The 19,907-nt window shown below is 39.1% G+C and overlaps 1 protein-coding gene across 1 annotated transcript; it reads right to left on the bottom strand.

Moving 5' to 3' along the window:
• Positions 1–3,208: 3,208 nt before the first annotated feature.
• Positions 3,209–19,566, bottom strand: HSD17B13 (hydroxysteroid 17-beta dehydrogenase 13). The gene is made up of 7 exons (XM_020871055.2): positions 19,246–19,566; positions 15,972–16,079; positions 14,443–14,574; positions 12,015–12,121; positions 9,630–9,767; positions 6,062–6,178; positions 3,209–4,362 (listed from the first exon to the last, which is right to left on the bottom strand). Exons 1-7 carry the CDS (start codon positions 19,453–19,455, stop codon positions 4,272–4,274), a joined length of 903 nt encoding a protein of 300 aa, XP_020726714.2. The 5' UTR covers positions 19,456–19,566; the 3' UTR covers positions 3,209–4,271.
• Between the last annotated feature and the right edge of the window lie 341 nt (positions 19,567–19,907).

Raw genomic sequence — 19,907 nt, 5'->3', positions numbered from 1 at the left:
AGAAGTGCCATAACAGTCTTTGAGTGATTGGAAGCTAGTATTTACAAGTAGCACAATGGATGATGCAAAATCAAGAGTAACAATGTAACTAGCATGAACTATACACATGGTAGGAGAGATTTTAGAAGAAAGAAGATTCATATTATTTTAATACAAACATGTTACAAGCACCATGGTATTTTGAGAAATTGTAGCATTACTACCTCTTTCTTATGTTGAAAGATAAGAAATTAGCAAGAAGTGGCTCATTTGATGGGGGCACCCGAGGTGGCACAGTGGTAAAGAATCTGCCTGCCAATGCAGGAGATGGAAGAGACACACTCTCGATCCCTGGGTCGGGAAAATCCCCTGGAGGAAGAAATGGCAACCCACTCCAGTATCCTTGCCTGGAAAATTCCATAGAGAAGGTTGCAGAATCGGAGGCAACTGAGCATGGCACACATTACTCATTTGAAAATAAAGAAAAAAAAAAGACTCTTTGACCAAATAAGAAAAAACACCAGGAAGAATCTTTACATGCATTGTGTGGACAATAAGTAAGATTTTTATTATTCTAAAGTGAAAGTCGCTCAGTTATGTCCAACTTTTTGGTACCCCATGGACTATACAGTCCGTGGAATTCTCCAGGCCAGAATACTGGAGTGGGTAGCTGTTTCCTTCTCCAGGGGGTCTTCCCAATCCAGGAATTGAAGTAGGGTCTCTTGCATTGCAGGCGGTTTCTTTACCAACTGAGTTATCAGGGAAACCCTTTTATTCTAAATCTTCATCAATAAATCTCTATACTTAAATGGACTTGTGAATTTTATAATATATATATATGTACACATATATATTTTTGGCCAAGCAGCATGCGGGATCTTAGTTCCCTGACCAGGGGTTGAACCAATGCCCCTTGCAGTGTAAGTGCGGAGTCTTAAGCACTGGACCATCAGGGAAGTCCCTGTAATACATTGTTAACCAACTTCTTTATGTAGACAAGAACCCACAAGTGTGCCTGGGTATGCCCAGGGAGCTGCACACCCAGGAGGTAGCCTTGGAACTGGGGTTTCGGTGGGAGTGAGGCCCTTTGAGGAGATTTACGAGATGGAGATTGTCACAGTAAAATATTTAAAAGCACAGCAGGAACATATAAGGAAGAATCAATAGCCAAACTATGTAGGGAAAACAGGCAAAAGATCTCAATATTTGTGTTCCCAGGTATTTCTCTGAGTTTCACTCACAAAACCTGAAAGCCAAAAATTAAGTTGAATTAAAAAGGGAAGGTTTTTTTTGCACCTGACATTGGGATTTAATTTATTTGGGTCAGTCCCTAGCTCAAATTCCTCAGTCCCTTCCTCTTGTGCTCAGAAAAATCAAAACTTACCACGGTGGCCTATGTGACGTCCAATAATCTGATATCTCTCTTGGCATGTTGCCCACAATTCTGCCCACTTGCTCATCCACTGTAGCTTCAGTGACTCTGAGTTCTTCAGAAAAGTTTGTGTCTTTGTCAGAATTTGTTCTTTCCTTTCCCTAGATATTTGAATGGGCCATGCTTTCACTTCACACGTATTTCTACCCCAAGATGTTAGTTCTCAGAGTTCTTCCTTGACTCTTCTATTTTATTTTATTTTTTAATTGGAGTATAGTTGCTTTTGGGCTTCCCAGGTGGCGCCATGCTAAAGAATTTGCCTGCCACTGCAGGAGACACAGGTTCCCTGTGTTGGGAAGATGCCCTACAGTAGAAAGTGGCAACCCACTCCAGTATTCTTGCCTGGAAAATTCCATGAACAGATGAATCTGGTGGGCTATAGCCCATAGAGTTGCAAAGAGTCAGACACGACTGAGCACACATGCGCTGAGTAGTTGCTTTACAATGTTGTTAGGTTCTGCTCTACAACCAAGTGAATCAGCTACACGTATATGTACATCCTCCACGCTCTGTCATGTAGTCTGCTGTTTGTCCTACCTACTGCATGTGAGCTACGTTAAGGAAAAGAGTTTGCTTTACTCACTGATGCTTCCCCGAGTCTAGAACTGTGGCTGACCCTCAATAAGTGTTTGTTAAGTAAATAAGAAAGTAAATAAATTGAGAAAATCTGGAAACATCCTAAATGTTATATTATAAGGGAACAGTTAAATATAGTGCCATTTAGTACTATGTGCCCATGAAAAAGGATGAGGTTAAATTTTATATGCTGAAAGGAAAGGCTTTGGGGATATGTTGGTAAGCTAAAAAAACAAGTTACAGGATATAGTACACATCTTGAAACAATGTAACACATGAAGTAAAAGAATGTAATGTTTTTGTCATATGTGTGCTCATACGTGCATTAGAAAAAGATGGGAAGATGTACATTAATAGCCTGACCTCTAGGGAATGGGGCAGTGGGGGATAGGTTTATATTTTTTAAACTTTACATATTTCTCTTTTGAAGTTTTGTAATCATACTTTTAAGATAATACCTTTTGAGGACTTCCCTAGTGGTCCAGTGTTTAGGACTCCACATTTCCAATGCAGGGCCCCCTGCGCAGGTTTGATCTCTGGTCAGGGAACTAGATCCCACATGCCATGTGGTGTGGTCAAATAAATAAATAATGATTAAAATAATAATAATAATACATTTTAAGCTTCCACTCATAAAGTTCTTAATTTTAAGGCAAACAATCGAAACAAAAATCATGAACAAATATTAAAGGACTGATGTTGAAGTTGAAGCTGCAATACTTTGGCCACCTGATGCGAAGAACTGACTCATTGGAAAAGACCCTGATGCTGGGAGAGATTGAAGGCAGGAGAAGGGGACAACAGAGGATAAGATGGTCGGATGGCATCACCAACTCAAAGGACATGAGTTTGAGTGAGCTCTGGGAGTTGGTGATGGACAGGGAAGCCTGGCGTGCTGCAGTCCATGGGGTTGCAAAGAGTCGGACACGACTGAGCGACTGAACTGAACAAGAAAAAATGTCTCAAAACAATGGTACTCTGTGCAGTGCCTCACATACAAAGGACTCAGTAAGTTTCAGTGTATAAGCCTCCTGACAGTCAAAGAAGCTGGAGACGGGAGAACCTCTGATCCCTCTCTACATCTGCAAACTCTGTCTGCTTGATAATACCCAGGTCCTCGCTTCCTGAAAGATGCTCAGAGGCTCAGAGCTTAGAGATCAAAACTCTTAATTTTATAACTGCAAGAGGTTATTTTTTAAAAGCACAGCAACATATTTATCCTTTGTTTTTAAAATATTGTTTTTATTAATGATTTTTTGTTTAATCATTTGCTTTCACTTAGGATAAAACAGGAGGATAGTATAAGCCAAAGCAGTCTATATAGCATTAGTGAAAAACAGAGAAAACTAGATTATTCTTGATGTACTTGAAGTCAGATTTTTTTTTTCTATTTTACAAACAACAACAACAACAACTCTATTTTCCCTTCCATCTCTCAGATCCACAGTACCGTATTAAGTAGCCGGCCTAGCATCCCTGCATTAGCTTTCATTTTTGAAGCTCAAAGCTGTCTAAACATCTCTGGTACCAATGATATGTGAAAGCGTAAACTACAAAGAAAGAGGTTACCATGGGGTTAAAATTTCAGATACCCTGAGATTCAAGAGAGGGTCACTTTTTGTAATGTCACAGTATTTTAAGGCAGAAAGTGAAAAGGGCAGAAAGTGTGGAGGGCACACTCTTGGATATCAAATCTATATCAGGAACAGAATAAGGTAAGAAAGCACTGTTATGGGCTGACGAAAAAGGGAGAAGCTAGAGAAAGCTTGCAAATGTTGACTTGCATAGGTGTAATCTGTCTCTTTTTTAGAGTACAGCCATCTGCTTAAACTTGGTCTCTAATTGCTAGCTCACACTGTGTATTTGCTGATATTCTGCGGCCAGGCTACAGATTTACTTTAAGAACAGTCTTTAAACGTCCCTGTGTAAATAAGTTCTTTTTGTATTTACTCTCAGGGAGGTAGCTTTGTCCACCTTTAAATGAAAAGAAAAGAAATGAAATCTCTTAAAGGAAAATGACCTCTTAAGTATGTTTACGTAAGCATACAAGTTTTTAAGAGGCATAGAATGAAAAATGGATCTATTAAAACTGCATGCATAATCTTGAGAAATAGAAAGACAGGTGATTAGTCTTGTTCATTCGACCACTGCTAATGCCAAACCAATGTTTTTTTTTTTTAATATTAACAGCATTGAAAAATGTGAAATAGAGCTTTGAAGCATTGACTCTAAATTTAGTTCCACATCATTAAGGTGCATACATCTCAGCCTGGAGCTCATTTATTCATTTCATTTTGATTTTGTGGCCAATCACTGCTTCAAATTGAATATCCTGTACATGATTTATGGCTGCCAAGGCACGTTCAGGAAGAAATCTGTATGAAAGAAAAGATGAACGTTTTTCAGTTTAAAATCTTGGACATCAGAGTTCATTTTTGTTGTCAGTTAAAATAACCTGAGAGTTGTCTGGATTGCATTTAATTTTTTTTCTGTTCTTCCTTTCTTTCTTTATCTACCTCTCTCTTTGTGTGTGTGTGTGTCTTTTAATACTCCCAGTTCAAATATTAAGCAAATATAAAGAAAGCACTGATATATACCACTCTTCTCACCTTCTTATATTAATAAACTCTTGCTTAAAATATTATGTGAGTAAAGACCGAAATATGAAGGTCTGGGCTTATATTTGTAAATGTCAGTGAATCCTGATGTTAGGAGTTCACAGAGCAACGGCACCAGAATCCCCATTTAATGAGTTTCTCCACTTCTTGAGTTTTTACTGCATATCTATAATATGGTACTTGAAAAGCAGTGACTGCCTTTGAGGAACTTCTTGTTTGACTAAGAGGTTAAGCAACCGACTCAGAAGACTTCATTGGGAATTCTATACAATGTTTAAGAAAGAAATAGTACCATTCCACGCAAGCTATTCCTGAAAGGAGTAGAGGAGAGAATACTTTCCAAATCAGTTTATGAGGTAAGTATTATGCTGACCCCAAATTCAAAGACATTACAGAGTGGGGTTAGTTTAATCTTTAGAACGACTCAGTGTAATTCATTATGTTAGCAAACCAAAATGGAAAGACCAACGATCCTCTAAATATATTCAGTAAAACTTTCGACAAAATTCACATCTACTCTTGATGAAGACTCTCATCAAAATAATAATAGAAGGGAACTTCTTCAACCTGATAAAGAGCAAATAAAAAAAATCTACAGCTGATATCATTCTGAATTGTGAAATTGTGACTACTTTCCTCCTAAGATCAGAGACAACACTTGGATGTGTGATTTCATCAGTCTGCTCTGACATTGCAATAGGAGGTACTAGCCAGTGTGATAAGGCAAGAAATAAAAAACATAGAGATTGGGAAAAAAAGAAGTCAAAGTGTCTTGATTTGCAGACAACATGATCACCTATGTAAAAGTATCTGTTAGAATCTACAAAAAAGCTACTAAAAGTGAGTACAACAAGGTTGCTAAATACAGATCAAAATACAAAAATCAAACACATGCTAGCAACAAATAATGGAAAATAGAGATCTTTTAACATGTCATTTGCAATAGCATCAAAGATTTGAAATACTTTGGGGTAAAACTTACAAAAACTGCATAAGGCTTGTACACTGAACACTACATGATGCTGTAGTTTCAATATGTACACATATTAAAAAAGATGAAAAAATAAAAAGAAGAGATATATTTGTGTTCTTTGTGCTCTTGGGTTTGAAGACTCAATAATGTTAATATGTTCATTCTCCCCCCGTTGATCTATAGATTCAATGCAGTCTTAATCAAAACCCCAGCAGACTTCTTTATTTTTAGCTAGTTCACCATATTGCATTCTCTTTAAACTGTCTTTCCTTGTCTCTGGCAAAGACTGGGTGGAGACAGTGGATGTAGTAGAGAAAATGATTCATCCTCTTTTTATAGACTGGGTAAGGTAACAACAGGGGCAACTTAACTGTTTTCCCCAGGCATGGAGAGTTTCCATGGCAACTGTCACACCTGAAAGGCTCTCCATGATGACAGCTCTATCAGTGTTTTAGTATTTTAGGTGTCTTGTGTTGTACTTACCTCTCTATTGTTAAGGAGAAATTGATATAGGATGGAACAAAAATCATTTTCTTATTGGTAAGTATTCCATCTATCAAGCTTCTTACAACTTCATCTGTCTCCAACACAGGCCATATTCTGTGATTTAAAAAAAAAAGTTGGATTCTTTTTGTTGTTTTTTTATAATTAATGAAGGCAGGAAAACGATCTCTTCACCAGTTAGGATTTAAAAGTTTCCAGAATTCACTGCACAAATGCCACCTGCCTCCCCTCCCCCAAGTCATGATGTCTCATCATCACAATCTTCTACTTTCACATCCCATTCTGTGTTTCATGGCTCACTCAGTCAAAACATCAAAACAGTGGAGAGGAATTAGATAGAAGAGGAGGAGAGGAGGCAAGGAAGCCTAAATGGGTAGAATTGACCATACGCCAGAAAGAAAACATTTGGCATCTTTCTTCAGGGCTTGTTAGCTACAGGAAAAGAAATTCAAGCTAAGTACATTTGCTTTCTTGTGGAGGTGTCCCACAAAGCTGGACTGTTTTGTACTGACTTGCCTGTACTACAGTTTAATGAGAGTTCAAGGTGTGTGTGGGGAGTATTATGTTACAACTGGAGGGGTGTGACCTTTCTTATACTCAAGACTGTACACATGAGTTCTTGAGAAGTATAGGGTGCTGCCTCTTTCCTCCCTGATTTCTCCTACCTGATTCTATCAACTCCATCTCTAAGCCAAGCCTGACAGTATATGGACATGTCAGCCTTTGCCAAGGAAATTCAGAATCAGGGAGTCTGGGTGGGACTAGAGCCAAATTTTCAGCATTGCCTGGGTCAGCCCTTAGGGTCACCCTAGGAAGGCACACACCTGAGGTCACATTATTTTAGTTTGTTTGTTGGCTGTACCATGTAGCATTCAGGGTCTTAATTCCCCCAGCAGGGATTGAACCCATGCTCCCTGCATTGGGAGCTTGGAGTCATAACCACCAGGACAGTCCCCAAGGTTGCACTAGCCTCACTCTTCTCATCTATTTTGCCTTCTCCACCCGAACACCTGGTCCTTTGGGCGCACACTGCGCCTGAATGCTTACTAAGAGGGTTTTTATTGGGCCCAGTTTCCTATTTAAGAAAAATGAGCCCAGAGTCCCAATTATATTGTGGTGTTTACTAATATACAGTGTTGAGTACTTGTTAAGTGCCTGTGTTCTAACTCAGTTAATGGTTCAACTGCCAGGGACTGGCTCAGCTCCAGAGATGACACAGCAGGTTTAGGGTTTCAGAGTCAGTAGCTTCAAATCTGGCATGTGGCTTGTACATGCTCAGTTGTATCTGACTCTAATGAGACTGAGCTTAAAAGGGAATTTGTTAACTCCGTTGTGAGCGTGCACGCTAAGGCACTTCAGTTGTGTTCAATTCTTTGTGACCCTATGGACTGTAGCCCAGCAGGCTCCTCTGTCCATGGGATTATCCAGGCAAGAATACTGGAGTGGGTTGCCATTTTCTCCTCCAGGGGATCTTCCTGACTCAGGGATTGAACCTGTGTCTCCTGCATTGGCAGGTGGGTTCTTCAGCATCTGAGCCACCTGGGAAGCCCTGTTAACTCTTTTGAATGACTATATTTAGGACTAATTCCCTTCCAGTAATAAACTGACTTCACATTAGCAAGCTTAATATATTTTGTTGCTTAATATATATAACTTGTAGCAGAATGTATACTGGAATTGAGGCAAATTTGTGAAGCAGGTGTATTAATTTTAGGGTCCTTATCCTCATCTTTCTGCTTTTTTCCCTCTTATTTCAGGGCCAATTTCTCCTCTCTTAAGATCTGAGATCCTCCCTTACCACAGACAAAGTATATATTTGCAGAAATTCACCTTGATCATTTTGAGGGTTTTCCTTATGGCTCAGTGAAGAATCTGCCTGCAATGCAGAAGATGCGGGTTTGATCCCTGGGTCACGATTCCCTGGAGAAGGAAATGGCTACCCACTCCAACATTCTTGCCTGGAGAATTCCATGAACAGAAGAGCATGGTGGGCTATAGTCCATGGGGTCACAAAGAGTCAGACATGACTGAGCAAATAATACTATCACTTTCAAGGGATTAGAAACTCAGGGTATTGCTGCTCCTGGAAATGTTTACATTTTAAAGGAAGACAGGGTGGTAACCGTGACCAAATGCATGCGGTTATATTTACTATGTCAATGTTTTCCAAGCCTGTCTCCAGAGTTACCTGATATGGTGGTAAACGAAGCAAAACAAAGCAAAATGCATTATTCATAGAACTAGTTCCAGTTTCCTGAGTCAGAATTTCTAAGGGAGAGGCTAAGAACATTTACTTTTTATATAAGCACAGGTGATGATTCTTAGGATCAGGCAAGTTTGGAAAATGCTGGAGGACTTTTTGCCAGCCCTGTGGTTGGTGCTGGGAGGAAGATGGTGGAAATGAGGCAGATTCTTGTGCTTTTCCACACTCTATTTGAGGAAGATCAACCACGAAGGGGAGAAGGGAATGTTAGGGATCATTCATGTTGGGGGTGTGGTTCCAAGAGAAGGCACCTCTCCATCCTGCCCACCCCCATTCTCACTCCCTCTGAGCGCCTGCGTGGGTGTTGAATCTTTGTCCTGGACATGAATAAACACCCATTGCTGGATGAGTGGACACAGTGGGGGAAGGAAAGGGTAGGACAAATTGAGAAAGTAGCATCAGAATATATACTCTGTCATGTGTAAAACAGGTTAACTAGTGGAAAGTTACAATACAACACAGGGAGGCCTGCCCAGCATTCTGTGATGACCTGGGGCGGGGGATGGGGCAGGGTGGGGGGCGTGGGTGCGATGCAGGGGAGAGAGGTTCATGGGGGGGGTGTGGATATCATGGGCACTGAGTTACTTCAGTGGTGTCTGACTCTGCGACCCCATGGCTCCTCTGCCCATGAGCTTTCCAGGCAAGAACACTGGAGTAGGATGCCAATTCCTCTCTTCCAGGGGACCTTCCCAACTCAGGGACTGAACCCACGTCGCCTGCATCTCCTGTATTGCAGGTGCTTTCTTTACTGCTGAACCACCGGGGAAGCCTCTATATATATTTGGGTTGACTGATTTGGGTTGTTGTGTGGCAGAAACCAGCACAACATTGTAAAGCAATTATCCTCCAACTTAAAAAAATAAAAAGTGATAATGTTGAATGTTGAAAAAAAAAATACCCATTGCCTGGATTCATTGGCAGCTGATCTCTCCTGCTAGCCCCTAAAGCATTTTCCCCTTCGTTCATCTAATTTCAAAGTGAAAACATAAAGGCAGCACAGTAACATTAACAAGAAAAAAATGTTTTTCCTTTTCCATTTTTTCCACCTATTTTCTCAGTTGACCCACCTACAAATTTCCCATGTAATTTTCATAGGAATTTCCCATGTAATTTTCATAGGAATTTGTCATGTAATTTTATATGAATTTCTCATGTAGTTTTCATAGTAATTGCTCATGTAATTTTCATAGTAATTGCTCATGTAATTTTCTTACTAATTTCTCATGTAATTTTCATACTAATTTCTCATGCTATATTTCTATCCTAACTTGATCTTGGCCTCACCTTGTACTTGGGTTTTTGGTGAACCCGGTATTCACAAAAACTGGGCAGAGACATGAAGTTTTGATACCAGTTTTTCCCAAGGCTTCAAGTTCTGATGTCAGGGCTCGGTGGAAACCAACAGCAGCAAATTTGCTGGAACTGTAAGAGAATTATCCATCCCTGTTAGCTAAGGAAAAGTGAAACACATTCTTCAACTCTCTGTAAGGAGAAAATGTTGATTTTGCTTGAGAACTAATAAAAGCCAAACCCCTAAATCTTCCACTTGGTCATCTATTTTCATATCTGGTTTCACTGAATTGTGACTGTAGCAGTGATAACAATAGAACAAATTCTAATAAAACTTCAACTTCATTACTGCTCACTTTTCTGCCCTACATGTAGCTTTCCATGCAATCTTTAAACTTTTTTTTCTAATTAGTTTTTACTGCTATTTTGAAAAATATGAATCAAGAAGAACATGTTTAGAAAAATTACATAACTAATATTTCTATTAACAAGTTTCTGTGGGACTCTATGCATATCAACTTTCTCAGCGGTTTCTCTCTTGAAATGTAGGTTCACTCTGGCTTCTTAATTTCATTGTGAACATCTGGAGTAAAAAGACTTTTGGTATGCGACCTTCAACATATCACCTTGTCTTTTTCCTTTGAGTTTCTGATCTTAAAAATGCTGGTAATAAAATACATGACTGTCTTGAGGATTAAACTGCATAATAACTCTATTACTTAAAAGCAATATGCATAATAACTTTATTATCTATAAGGAGCTATGTAATGTTAATTGTATTTTTGACCCAGATGACAATAAGAACAATAAAATTAAAGGCTGACTGCTTTCTTAAAGGAAAAGAAAAGAGGAAAACTATTACTCCATTGGGTTTCCACACTTCTAAACATTAAAATAATTTTGCATGTTTAATCTGTGAAATTCTGATCTGTGTTTCACGATGGTAGAGGCAGTTTGAAATAAACATTTGTATGTGCTTGGACACCTTAACCTACAGTGAAACTCAACTACATCTGTGACTATTTTCAGCATTAGAAATAATTTGATTCGTGACTAAATTCAACCTGGAACATGGATGTTCAGGTAAACAATAAACCAACTATCTACCTATTCATCCCCAGCCACTGATAAACATGTTAACAAGTTAAATTTTTCTATGAGGTTGATATAAGGCTGGAAAAAGGTAATGAGATGCCATTGAAGGAGGTACAAAGAAAAGATTTTTTGCAAAGAGTGAATCCTTAGGATTTTTATGTCCCAGTTGTTTGTTTTGTTGTTGTTTAGTTGCTAAGTTGTGTCCAAGTCTTTGTGACCCCCATGGACTGTAGTCTGCCAGGCTCCTCTGTCCATGAGATTTTCCAGACTAGCATATTGCAGTGGGTTGCCATTTTCTTCTCCAGGGGGTCTTCCCAACCCAGGATCGGACCCTCGTCTCCTACATTGGCAGGTAGATTTTAACCACTGAGCCACTAGGGAAACCCGTGTCCTTGGTAGAGCATGGACTATGCTATCTGCACCTTTCAATATGGTAGAGGCTTTCTCTCAATTTTACTCTCTCTTTCTCCGCCTCTCTCTCACACACACACGCAGTCTCTCATGACACAAGCACACTGGAAAATGTTTTGTTCCAGTGGCCACTCTGTTTAGCTTTTCTTGGGCATAAGGGCCATTGCACAGACTTATGTTCATTTGGACTTATCTGTATGTTTTGCTTCTTAGCCTGCGAATTCCTTATTTCTCTTATGGACATCTACTCATTCCAAGATACAATGGAAACATGCTTGGCAATACTGTTTTTTTTCATTGCTGTGCAGAGAAGTTTTCAGAAATTTAAAAATATTTTAAAAGATGATGAATTTCATTATTTTAGGAGAAGTCATTTTTAAGAGTTTATTCCAAATTACTATATATATTCTATAAATCCAAATTACCTGCTACGAGATTTCTTTAGTTTTTATTTTTTGCAAGACATTTGATTTTTTTGTTGTAAGAAGATTCAAAAATGAATAAAACATAATTCTAGCTCTCTGAAAAGAATTAAAAAATGAAATAGATGACCTGTTAGGCAGATTGGAATCTGAGGTCTAATAAACACCTAAAGGGGCTTCTCAGGTAGCACTAGTGATAAAGAACCTGCTTTTCAATGCAGGAGATGAAAGAGCGGCCGGTTCGATCCTTGGGTTGGGAAGATCTCCTGGAGGAGGGCATGGCAACCCACTTCAATATTCTTGCCTGGAGAATACCATGGATAGAGGAACCTGGTGGGCTACAGTCCATGGGGTCTCAAAGAGTTGGACAGGACTGAAGCGACTTAGCATGGATGCATGCAGATGCTTCCAAGTGTAAAAATATATAACACTGCTAGAAAGTAATACTTACCAATATGGAATAAGATAAGGAATCACTCCGTGACCGCACACTGAAGCTACTGTGACAATGTGGCCATGGTTTCTCCTTATCATCGATGGAAGAAGTGCTTTTGTGATCTTCAGAATCATTGCAGAGAGAGAAGTAACAATGACACAGGTGTCAGATTTCCCAACTAGGTAGTTTTATTTTTTTAATTAATTAATTTAGTTTAATTGGAGGATAATTACCTTACAAAACTGTGAAGGTTTTTGCCATATATCGACATGAATCAGCCACAGGTGCACATGTATCCCCTCATCCTGAATCTCCCTTCCACCTCCCTCCCCATCCCATCCCTCTGGGTGGCTCCAAGGCACCAGTTTTGAGTGGCTCTGATTCATGAATCGAACTTGCACTGGCCATCTATTTTCCATGTGGTAATATGGAAAAGGCTATTCTCTCAAATCATCCCACTCTCACCTTCTCCCACTTCATATATATATGAAGTATCACATATTTTTAAACTTGTAAGAGGTTGCCACGCCCTTCTCCAGGGGATCTTTCCAGCGCAGGGATCAAATCCACAGCTCTTTGATCTGTTCTTTGCATCTGTGTCTCTTTTGCTGCCTTGCATATAGGGTTGTTGTTACCATGGTGGTTTTATTTTTAAGACAAAATGTCTTTTGAGACAACTTTTACAATGAAATGAAATATGTGCCAAGATTCCATGAGTACTTCTCTATCAGTGATAGAAATGAAAAATGATTGGAATGATTGGTTTAAGCGGACACTGAGTGCTGTGTATCATGTACCACATGCCAAAAACTCATCCTAATATCCTTTTCCTTCCCTTCAGAGGGAATCCATAAACTCTCTTTTATGGATCCAACAATGTTATTAAGGGAAAAACTCAAGAGTTTTCAGAACTGAAAAAATTCCAGATGGTAATCTTATATCTTGTGATTTCTTTGGTTTGGGACTTTAGGTTTCTAACAAGAAGAGTTAAAACCCTGTATCAGTTTCAGTAGAAAAAGTTGAGTCCTGTACTGACCCACAGTCATTAGGCAACATGATTAGGTTTAGGATCTCCTATTTGTAATATTGTGCATCATATATTGATGCCATAGGAAACAAAAAGTCTTTCTTTACCTTCAAAAAGCTTTATGTTTTATGAGAAATATCAATAATATTTTATGAGAATTTTATAGGTTCACCCTGTAGACGCTATGCAAATTCATAGAGCCAGAACTGCTAAACCACGGCACCCCCAAATTCCTGACCCACAGAAACTGTGAGAGGAAAGTAAACATTTATTCTTGCTTTAGTTCACTGAGTTTTGTAGTGCAGCTATAGAGAGCGATTGCATGGAGTCTCTTTGTAGTTCAGTGGAAATAATAATTCATTCTCATTAGCATATGTAAAAGGTTTGGGAAAATGAGGAAACATATCTCTTTTTTTCTTCTCTCTCCTGGAATCCTGCTCTTTCCTAGATTCCCCACTAACACCGAGGCACTGGAAGATTAATTCATATAAATGTTCTCTACAAAGGCACATTTCCGTCTCTCACAAAACCAACCAATTTTAAGAGGTCTGTAGAGCCGTATCTCTAAGCTTCAATCTGATGTGGACCTTGTTCCAGATTCCCATTCAAAATAGTCTCCAACTCCTATACAATCCAAGTAGGGAGCTCTTTGTCCTTTCTATTCTACAATTCCATGACATAACGTCGCAAGGGAATACACACAATATGTATTTTCTCTAAAGCACCAAAAAGACACACACTGACCATCCTTAGCAAACAAAACAAACAAGTGTTAGTCGCTCAGGCGTGTCCAGTTCTTTGCGATCCCGTGGATTGCAGCTTGCCAGGCTCTTCCGTCCATGGGATTCTCCAGGCTAGAATATTGGAGTGGGTTGTCATTTCCTTCTCCAGGGGATCTTTCCAATCCAGGGATCGAACCCGGGTCTCCTGCATTGCAGGCAGATTCTTTACTGTTTAAGCTACCAGGGAAGCCCTATCCTTAGAAAAGCGCCACAAATATCCGGTTGGCCAGAAAGTTCATTCAGACTTGCCATCAGCTGGCAAAACCAGTATGAACATTTTGGCCAACCCAATATTCTTTTTAAGGGCCTAGTACGTGCCAGGCTTTGTGTAGGTACTGGTGGATGAAACAGACTAACTAGCCTACATTCTGGTGAGTTGTGTTTCCTTGAACCCTATGCCATTGAGTCAATTGTTACTCAGTTGCCAAATTGTATCTGACTCTTGGTGACCCCATGGACTGCAGCATGCCAGGAGGCCTTCTGTCAGAGACACCAGTATTTGATGATTGTTGTTTTAAGGCAAAGATATGCAGTTGTTCATCCAGAAGGATGTGAACTCAGTTACGAATTTCATGTACCTTAAGAGAAGTTGTCAGACATGCACAACCTAGGGATGTTTCTGACTCACACTCACCCAAAAATGTCCTAAGATGTTGACCTCGAAAGTTTTGGTGATTTCTTCATCCTTTGTACTAAGAAGGTCAGCTGGGTATATTGCCCCAGCGTTATTCACCACGATGGTTACATCACCAACTTCTTTCTTTACCTTTTGAAATAGACAGAACAGTCATTGGGCACATTATAGAATAGAAATAGAAAGTTCATTGGATGTATTATAGAAGTGCAAAGTTTTGGGACTAATATCATCCAGGGATCAGATTCTTTATTCTATCTGATGAGATTGTTCAGAATTTGAGGGGAGAAGAGCATTAGCTCAAAGGGTGGTTACAAAGGGAACACTGTCATAAAACTGAGATAAACTGTTGTTTTTTTTAACAGCTAAATTTCAGTACCCAGTACATCATAGATTTTTTTTGAAATGTACCATTAAAGTGAAATTAGTGTTTGTGTTGATTAACTGATACATCAGTTCTAATCAAACATTTAAAAACTGCTAATTGAGTAATCTTAGTTTCACCACCTAGGTCATGTGTACTGGCTACATGACCTTGGTCTGACATATCAGTTCTTACCAAATATTTTTAAAGTGCTAATTGGGTAATCTTGGCTTCTCCACCTACTAGCTACATGACCTTTGTCTGACTTCACCTCCTTTTTTTTTTTTCATTTATTGATTCATTGCATTTATTGATTCTATGCTGAGTCAAGAAAGAAAAAAATATGTATCATTCAAGAATTTGTTGCCAATAGGCCATCATCATAGAAGTTTACAATCCAAATCCATGCTCCCACTAAATAATAATAAATTCCCAAAACAGTAAAGTCATCCTGTGTCAGTAATGCTACTGAATAGTCTAAACAAACAAAAATGTAGTTTGGAGGAATCCAACTATAACTTAGGCCTCAAGAAATTCTCACAGATAAAGTGCCAAGGGAAATGAGCAGACCATAGCCAAAAATTACAAAATGCAAAAGTGACAGCCAGCAGGAGCAAAGAGATGGCAAATTAGAACTGGATGACTTCACCTCTTTGAATCTCAATTTGCTCATCAGTCAAATGAGGTTTATAGTTATTGTAGGGATTAAATTAAAGGGTGAAAATGTCTATCAACATGCTTGGACCAGGCATGTTGATAGACATTTTCACCCTTTAATATTTATTTTTTCCCATAAAATCCCAAAGAGGAAATAATTAAAGGAACAAATAAAGGAACTTCTGTAAAGGTGATAGGATAAAAGGAAGACTAGAACATGATCCTTTCCCCTGGTGATAAATCTTTGTTCTTTCACTCTGTACTATTGATGGAACTTTTGATCAGAATGAAACTGACCAGTAACACGAAACAATAATAATAGGCAGAGTTGAGTGGATCACATGGAAGAAAAAGTGTATGTCCTTCCTTGTAAACACAGCTACCTCAGTTAGCAGAGGCTTAAAAAAAAAAAAACCTAATTTAAATTAGGCTGTCATAAAGAACATTTTCATATTCCATGGAAAGGGACATAAACCCATGGGAAGAGATTTGCACCCTGAAGTCTCACCTGGTTTACAGATCTGTAAATCTCTTCTCTGTTACTGCAGTCTACCACAAACACATGTGTAGTGGCCCCTAGTTTTTGGCATTCTGCTGCAGTTTCCTCAACACCATGCTGTAATTGGGAAAAGAAACAAATTCTGAAAGGTGTACGTCAGTGAGTAGACAAGAGGGAGGTAGAAAATAGCTGAGATTAAATTTTTTCAAAGATTAAAATTCAGAGGACTTCCCTGGTGGTCCCATGGTTAAGAATCTGCCTTCCAATGCAGGGGACGCAGATTTAATCCCTGGTCGGGGAACTAAGATCCCACATGCTGTGGAGCAATGAAGCCCATGTGTCACAAGTAGAGAAACCCCGCCAAAACTAGAGAAAGCTTGCTGCAGCAAAAGCCTGTGCAGTCAAAATTTAAAAAAAAAAAATTGAAATAGAATTTTCTCCTTGTTTGTGAGCAAATTTCATGAGAGACGCTGCTTGACTAATTCACAGAGGTCATAACCTGGCTTTCTGCCAAGGAAGGCTCATATTAGTCTCATGTTTCCACCTTGTTTTGTTGTATTCTCACAGCTTAAAGAACATGCTTGAAAGATATTGCTCTTTGTGGTGTCATGAAGGGAGATGCTTGAGTATGGAGAAGAGAAGAAAAATCAACTGTATATTTACCATATATTTGTTGAGCACCAATTATGTAATAGATAGTAAAGCATAAATTCTAAACAAGTGGTAATTTTAAATTATATACCTCTGCCCATCAGACTTTTCTCGACAATTCTGCTTTAATCCTCTAGAAGGGAAGGAGGAAGAAGGATCCTTATTTGAGCAAACCTTTCATAGAGAGACTATGCTACTACTCTCAGGGGCATAAGATTATATTCTTCAGGTGTCCTGGACTGAAAATGGGCAAAGGCCACTGGATGGATTCTCGTCTATGTAACTGCTTTGCATGTAACTCCAGGACATAGAGACAGAGGAACTCATTTTCAGCCTAAATTCAAAGACCTCTTTCCTAAAATAAAGTCACGCTGATGCTTCTTAACCTGCATTTCTGGAAAATTAGCATTCTTTTCAAGCTTTGACATCTGTTGAATTTCATAAAGAAGATGATAAACTATTTAAAATTATCCTTTTTTCCTTTCAGAATTTGTTAGCTCTTCTCTGTGATGAAGAGTCAGGATGTCTCGAAAGCCCTTTGGGCATGTTGGGATGTTTATGGTGTGCTGGTTATTTGGGGCTGTCCCCCAGTGAGTGTTGGGTGGTTTTCCTTTTCCAGTAGGGATGCCTAATAATATGAAACAATAATAACAGGCAGAGTTGAGTGGTTTGTATGGAAGGAAAAAGTGTATATCCTTCATCCAAGGTCATTGTCCCTCACAGATTTCTGAGGAGTTTCAGAGGTATAAAGAAGGAGGTCAGGAGACTCACTATTTGGGTTTTAGCTGGGAGCTTGTTCGTTGCAGATTACAAGATGACACTCTTTTGTCTCTAGAGTCAAGGTCAGTCAAGAGCTATTAGTAGTCTAAGTTTTCATCAGATGCTGAGCTAGAAAACTGCGAGATGTAAAGTCTTGTCTTCATAAGCAAAATGCTTGCTTCACCTCCAGCATGTGGTGTGTACTCACTTGTCATGGTTCAGATTTAATGTGAATAAACCGTTAACATGACTTGTTGTGTAAGGCAAAAGAAGCTAGCATAACAGAAAGACAGTTGATAGTTAAAGGAGATCTGAGTCACACTTACAGCCTTAGAGTGAATCATGTAATATCTTAAATATTCAACCATAAAAATGCAAGGACTCAAAGAAACGCTGTGAGGCTAGGTGACCCATCCTTCAGACAGAATCTTAAAGAAGTCATTTTTACTTCTTATCATTGGGATTTAAAAAATGCATAATAAATGTCAGGTCTTTCTCCCAAATATACATCTGGACAGATCCAGGGTTTAAATTTCATGAAGCCCTTCTCATGAATTTATACTTATTTATTTATTTATTTTTTTGATAAACACCTGAGAACAGCAAGCAGTCATTTTCTCAATTTATAAATTCTTGTCCTTTTCTTGAAAGTGTATTGAAATCTCTTCAAGGACCAAACTGATGCCAAATAACTTTTATGTGTATCAGTTTATTTATAAGTGCTCATATCTGTTATATAAAAATATATCAATTTTTTGTGTGTATTATTATTTACTGAATAGAAAGAACCAGAGAACTAGTTTTCTAAATTCAAAAGACATTTCTGAAGGTCTTAAGAAAATAGGTGCCAATTAGACATGTTGGCAAAGAACATTAACATATGGCAACTAAAATCTCACTGTGATTTATAGAAACACTCTCAAAAAAAAACACTGAATAATTTTTTTCCAATCCTAAAATTCTGTAAGCGTTTTTTCTGTGAATATTTGCATGGTCGAGTCAGAATTCAAAAGTTTAGGAGACCCTGGACCCTTGCGGTCCAGTGGTTAAGAGTCAGTACTTCCAAAGCAAGGGGCGTGGGTTCAGTTCCTGGTGGGGGAACTAGAATTCTGCACACCATGTGGCTCAGCAAAAAAATTTTAAAAATAAAAACAGAGCAAAAGTTTAGGGGAAATGATATAAGATTTCAGTTTAGAGTAGTTAATTTAGTGTTTACGAATATCAGTACCCACCCCCCCCAAAAATACAAATGCCCAGGAAAAAGTCTGACTCTCTTCATGGAAGTGTTTTAAACATAACTAACATTTCCTATAGCCAGGCATTGTTTTAAGCACTTAAATAGGAATTTATTTAGTCCTTCTTTCTGTTAAGAGCCAGATAGTAAATATATTAGGATTCTGTGCATGTGAGAGTTGGGCACCAAGAGGTTCCGTTACATGTTCTTTGTTTTTTATCTGGGTTTTGCCTTGACAGCCCTTTAAAAAATACATCCCTAGCTCAACAGCCTGCTCTGGAAGCAAGTTTGGCCCACTGGCTGTAGTGTGTTAACCCCTGTTCTTGCCCATCTTGTGAACTGTTATTCCCATTTCAGAGATAAGGAAACTGAGGCTGGGAGAAATTAAGTGACTATTCAATTTAAACAGTTTGGAAGTAGCCTGGCTCCTGAATCTGTTATCAAACCTGCATATCAGGACATCAAACCATCCTAATGCATGTGTAGAGTAAAGCTCTAAGAAATGTAGTTAACACACTTTGAAAAAGAAAAATACAAAGATAAGCAAATGCGAAGTCAAATAATTTGTAAACAGCCATCTCACTTGTATGGGCCTTCCCTGGCGGGTAACTTTAAAAGATGGGCAAATGAATCCAGTACCTTATTAATATCCCACAGAACCAGTCTGCTTTTCCGTTTTGCAAATTCATAGGCGGTCTGCCTGCCTATTCCATGCCCGGCTCCTGTAATGAGAACAATCTCCCCAGCCACAGATTTTCTTCTCCGGGGAATGAAAACCTTCACCAAGGATTCCAGGTAGGAGTAAATGATGATGAGCAGAAGCAAAAGGAGATCCAAGATAATCTTCATGGCCCTGCTCTGTGCTTTGCTTCTCTGCCTCAGTTCCTGCGTAGTCTCAGCAACGTGCCCTCCTCTTCAAAGAGCTTCAGGAATGAGCTGTATTCTAGGTGCTGCTGGGGCTGGCCAAAGTAGTGAAGATTTGTAGGCAGGTTTTGGTCACGTGTTCTAATGGGTTAGATACCCCTTGAGCTTTTGAAGCGGGGCCAATTGAGAATAAAAACTTGGCACAGGGACAAGAAAACTCAAGAGAAGGTACTGTCTGGACTTGCTTTCTGAGAAGCACTTCTGTATTCATGTCAATTGAAAAAAAAGAGGCACAGCCTAAGAGCTGAGTGTGTGTGTCTGTGTTAGCTGCTCAGTCGTGTCTGACTCTTTGTGATCCCATGAACTGCAGCCCGCCAGGCTTCTTCGTCCTTGGAATTTTTCAGGCAAGAATACTGGAATGGGTCGCCATTCCCTTC

Source organism: Odocoileus virginianus, chromosome 29 (genome assembly GCF_023699985.2).
Source record: "Odocoileus virginianus isolate 20LAN1187 ecotype Illinois chromosome 29, Ovbor_1.2, whole genome shotgun sequence".
Taxonomy (NCBI): Eukaryota; Metazoa; Chordata; class Mammalia; order Artiodactyla; family Cervidae; genus Odocoileus; species Odocoileus virginianus.
Note: the sequence above shows the minus strand (reverse complement) of the source record. Positions and strands in the feature narration are given on the sequence as shown.

Excerpts from the sequence above, each read along its gene's own strand:
- HSD17B13 (XM_020871055.2), bottom strand. The coding sequence starts at position 19,455 with ATGAAGATTATCTTGGATCTCCTTTTGCTTCTGCTCATCATCATTTAC. Across the intron at positions 16,080-19,245 it reads TTCTGTGGGATATTAATAAG|CATGGTGTTGAGGAAACTGC; the intron begins GTACTGGATTCA and ends TCCCAATTACAG. Across the intron at positions 4,363-6,061 it reads TTCTCCTTAACAATAGAGAG|ATTTCTTCCTGAACGTGCCT; the intron begins GTAAGTACAACA and ends TCTTTCATACAG.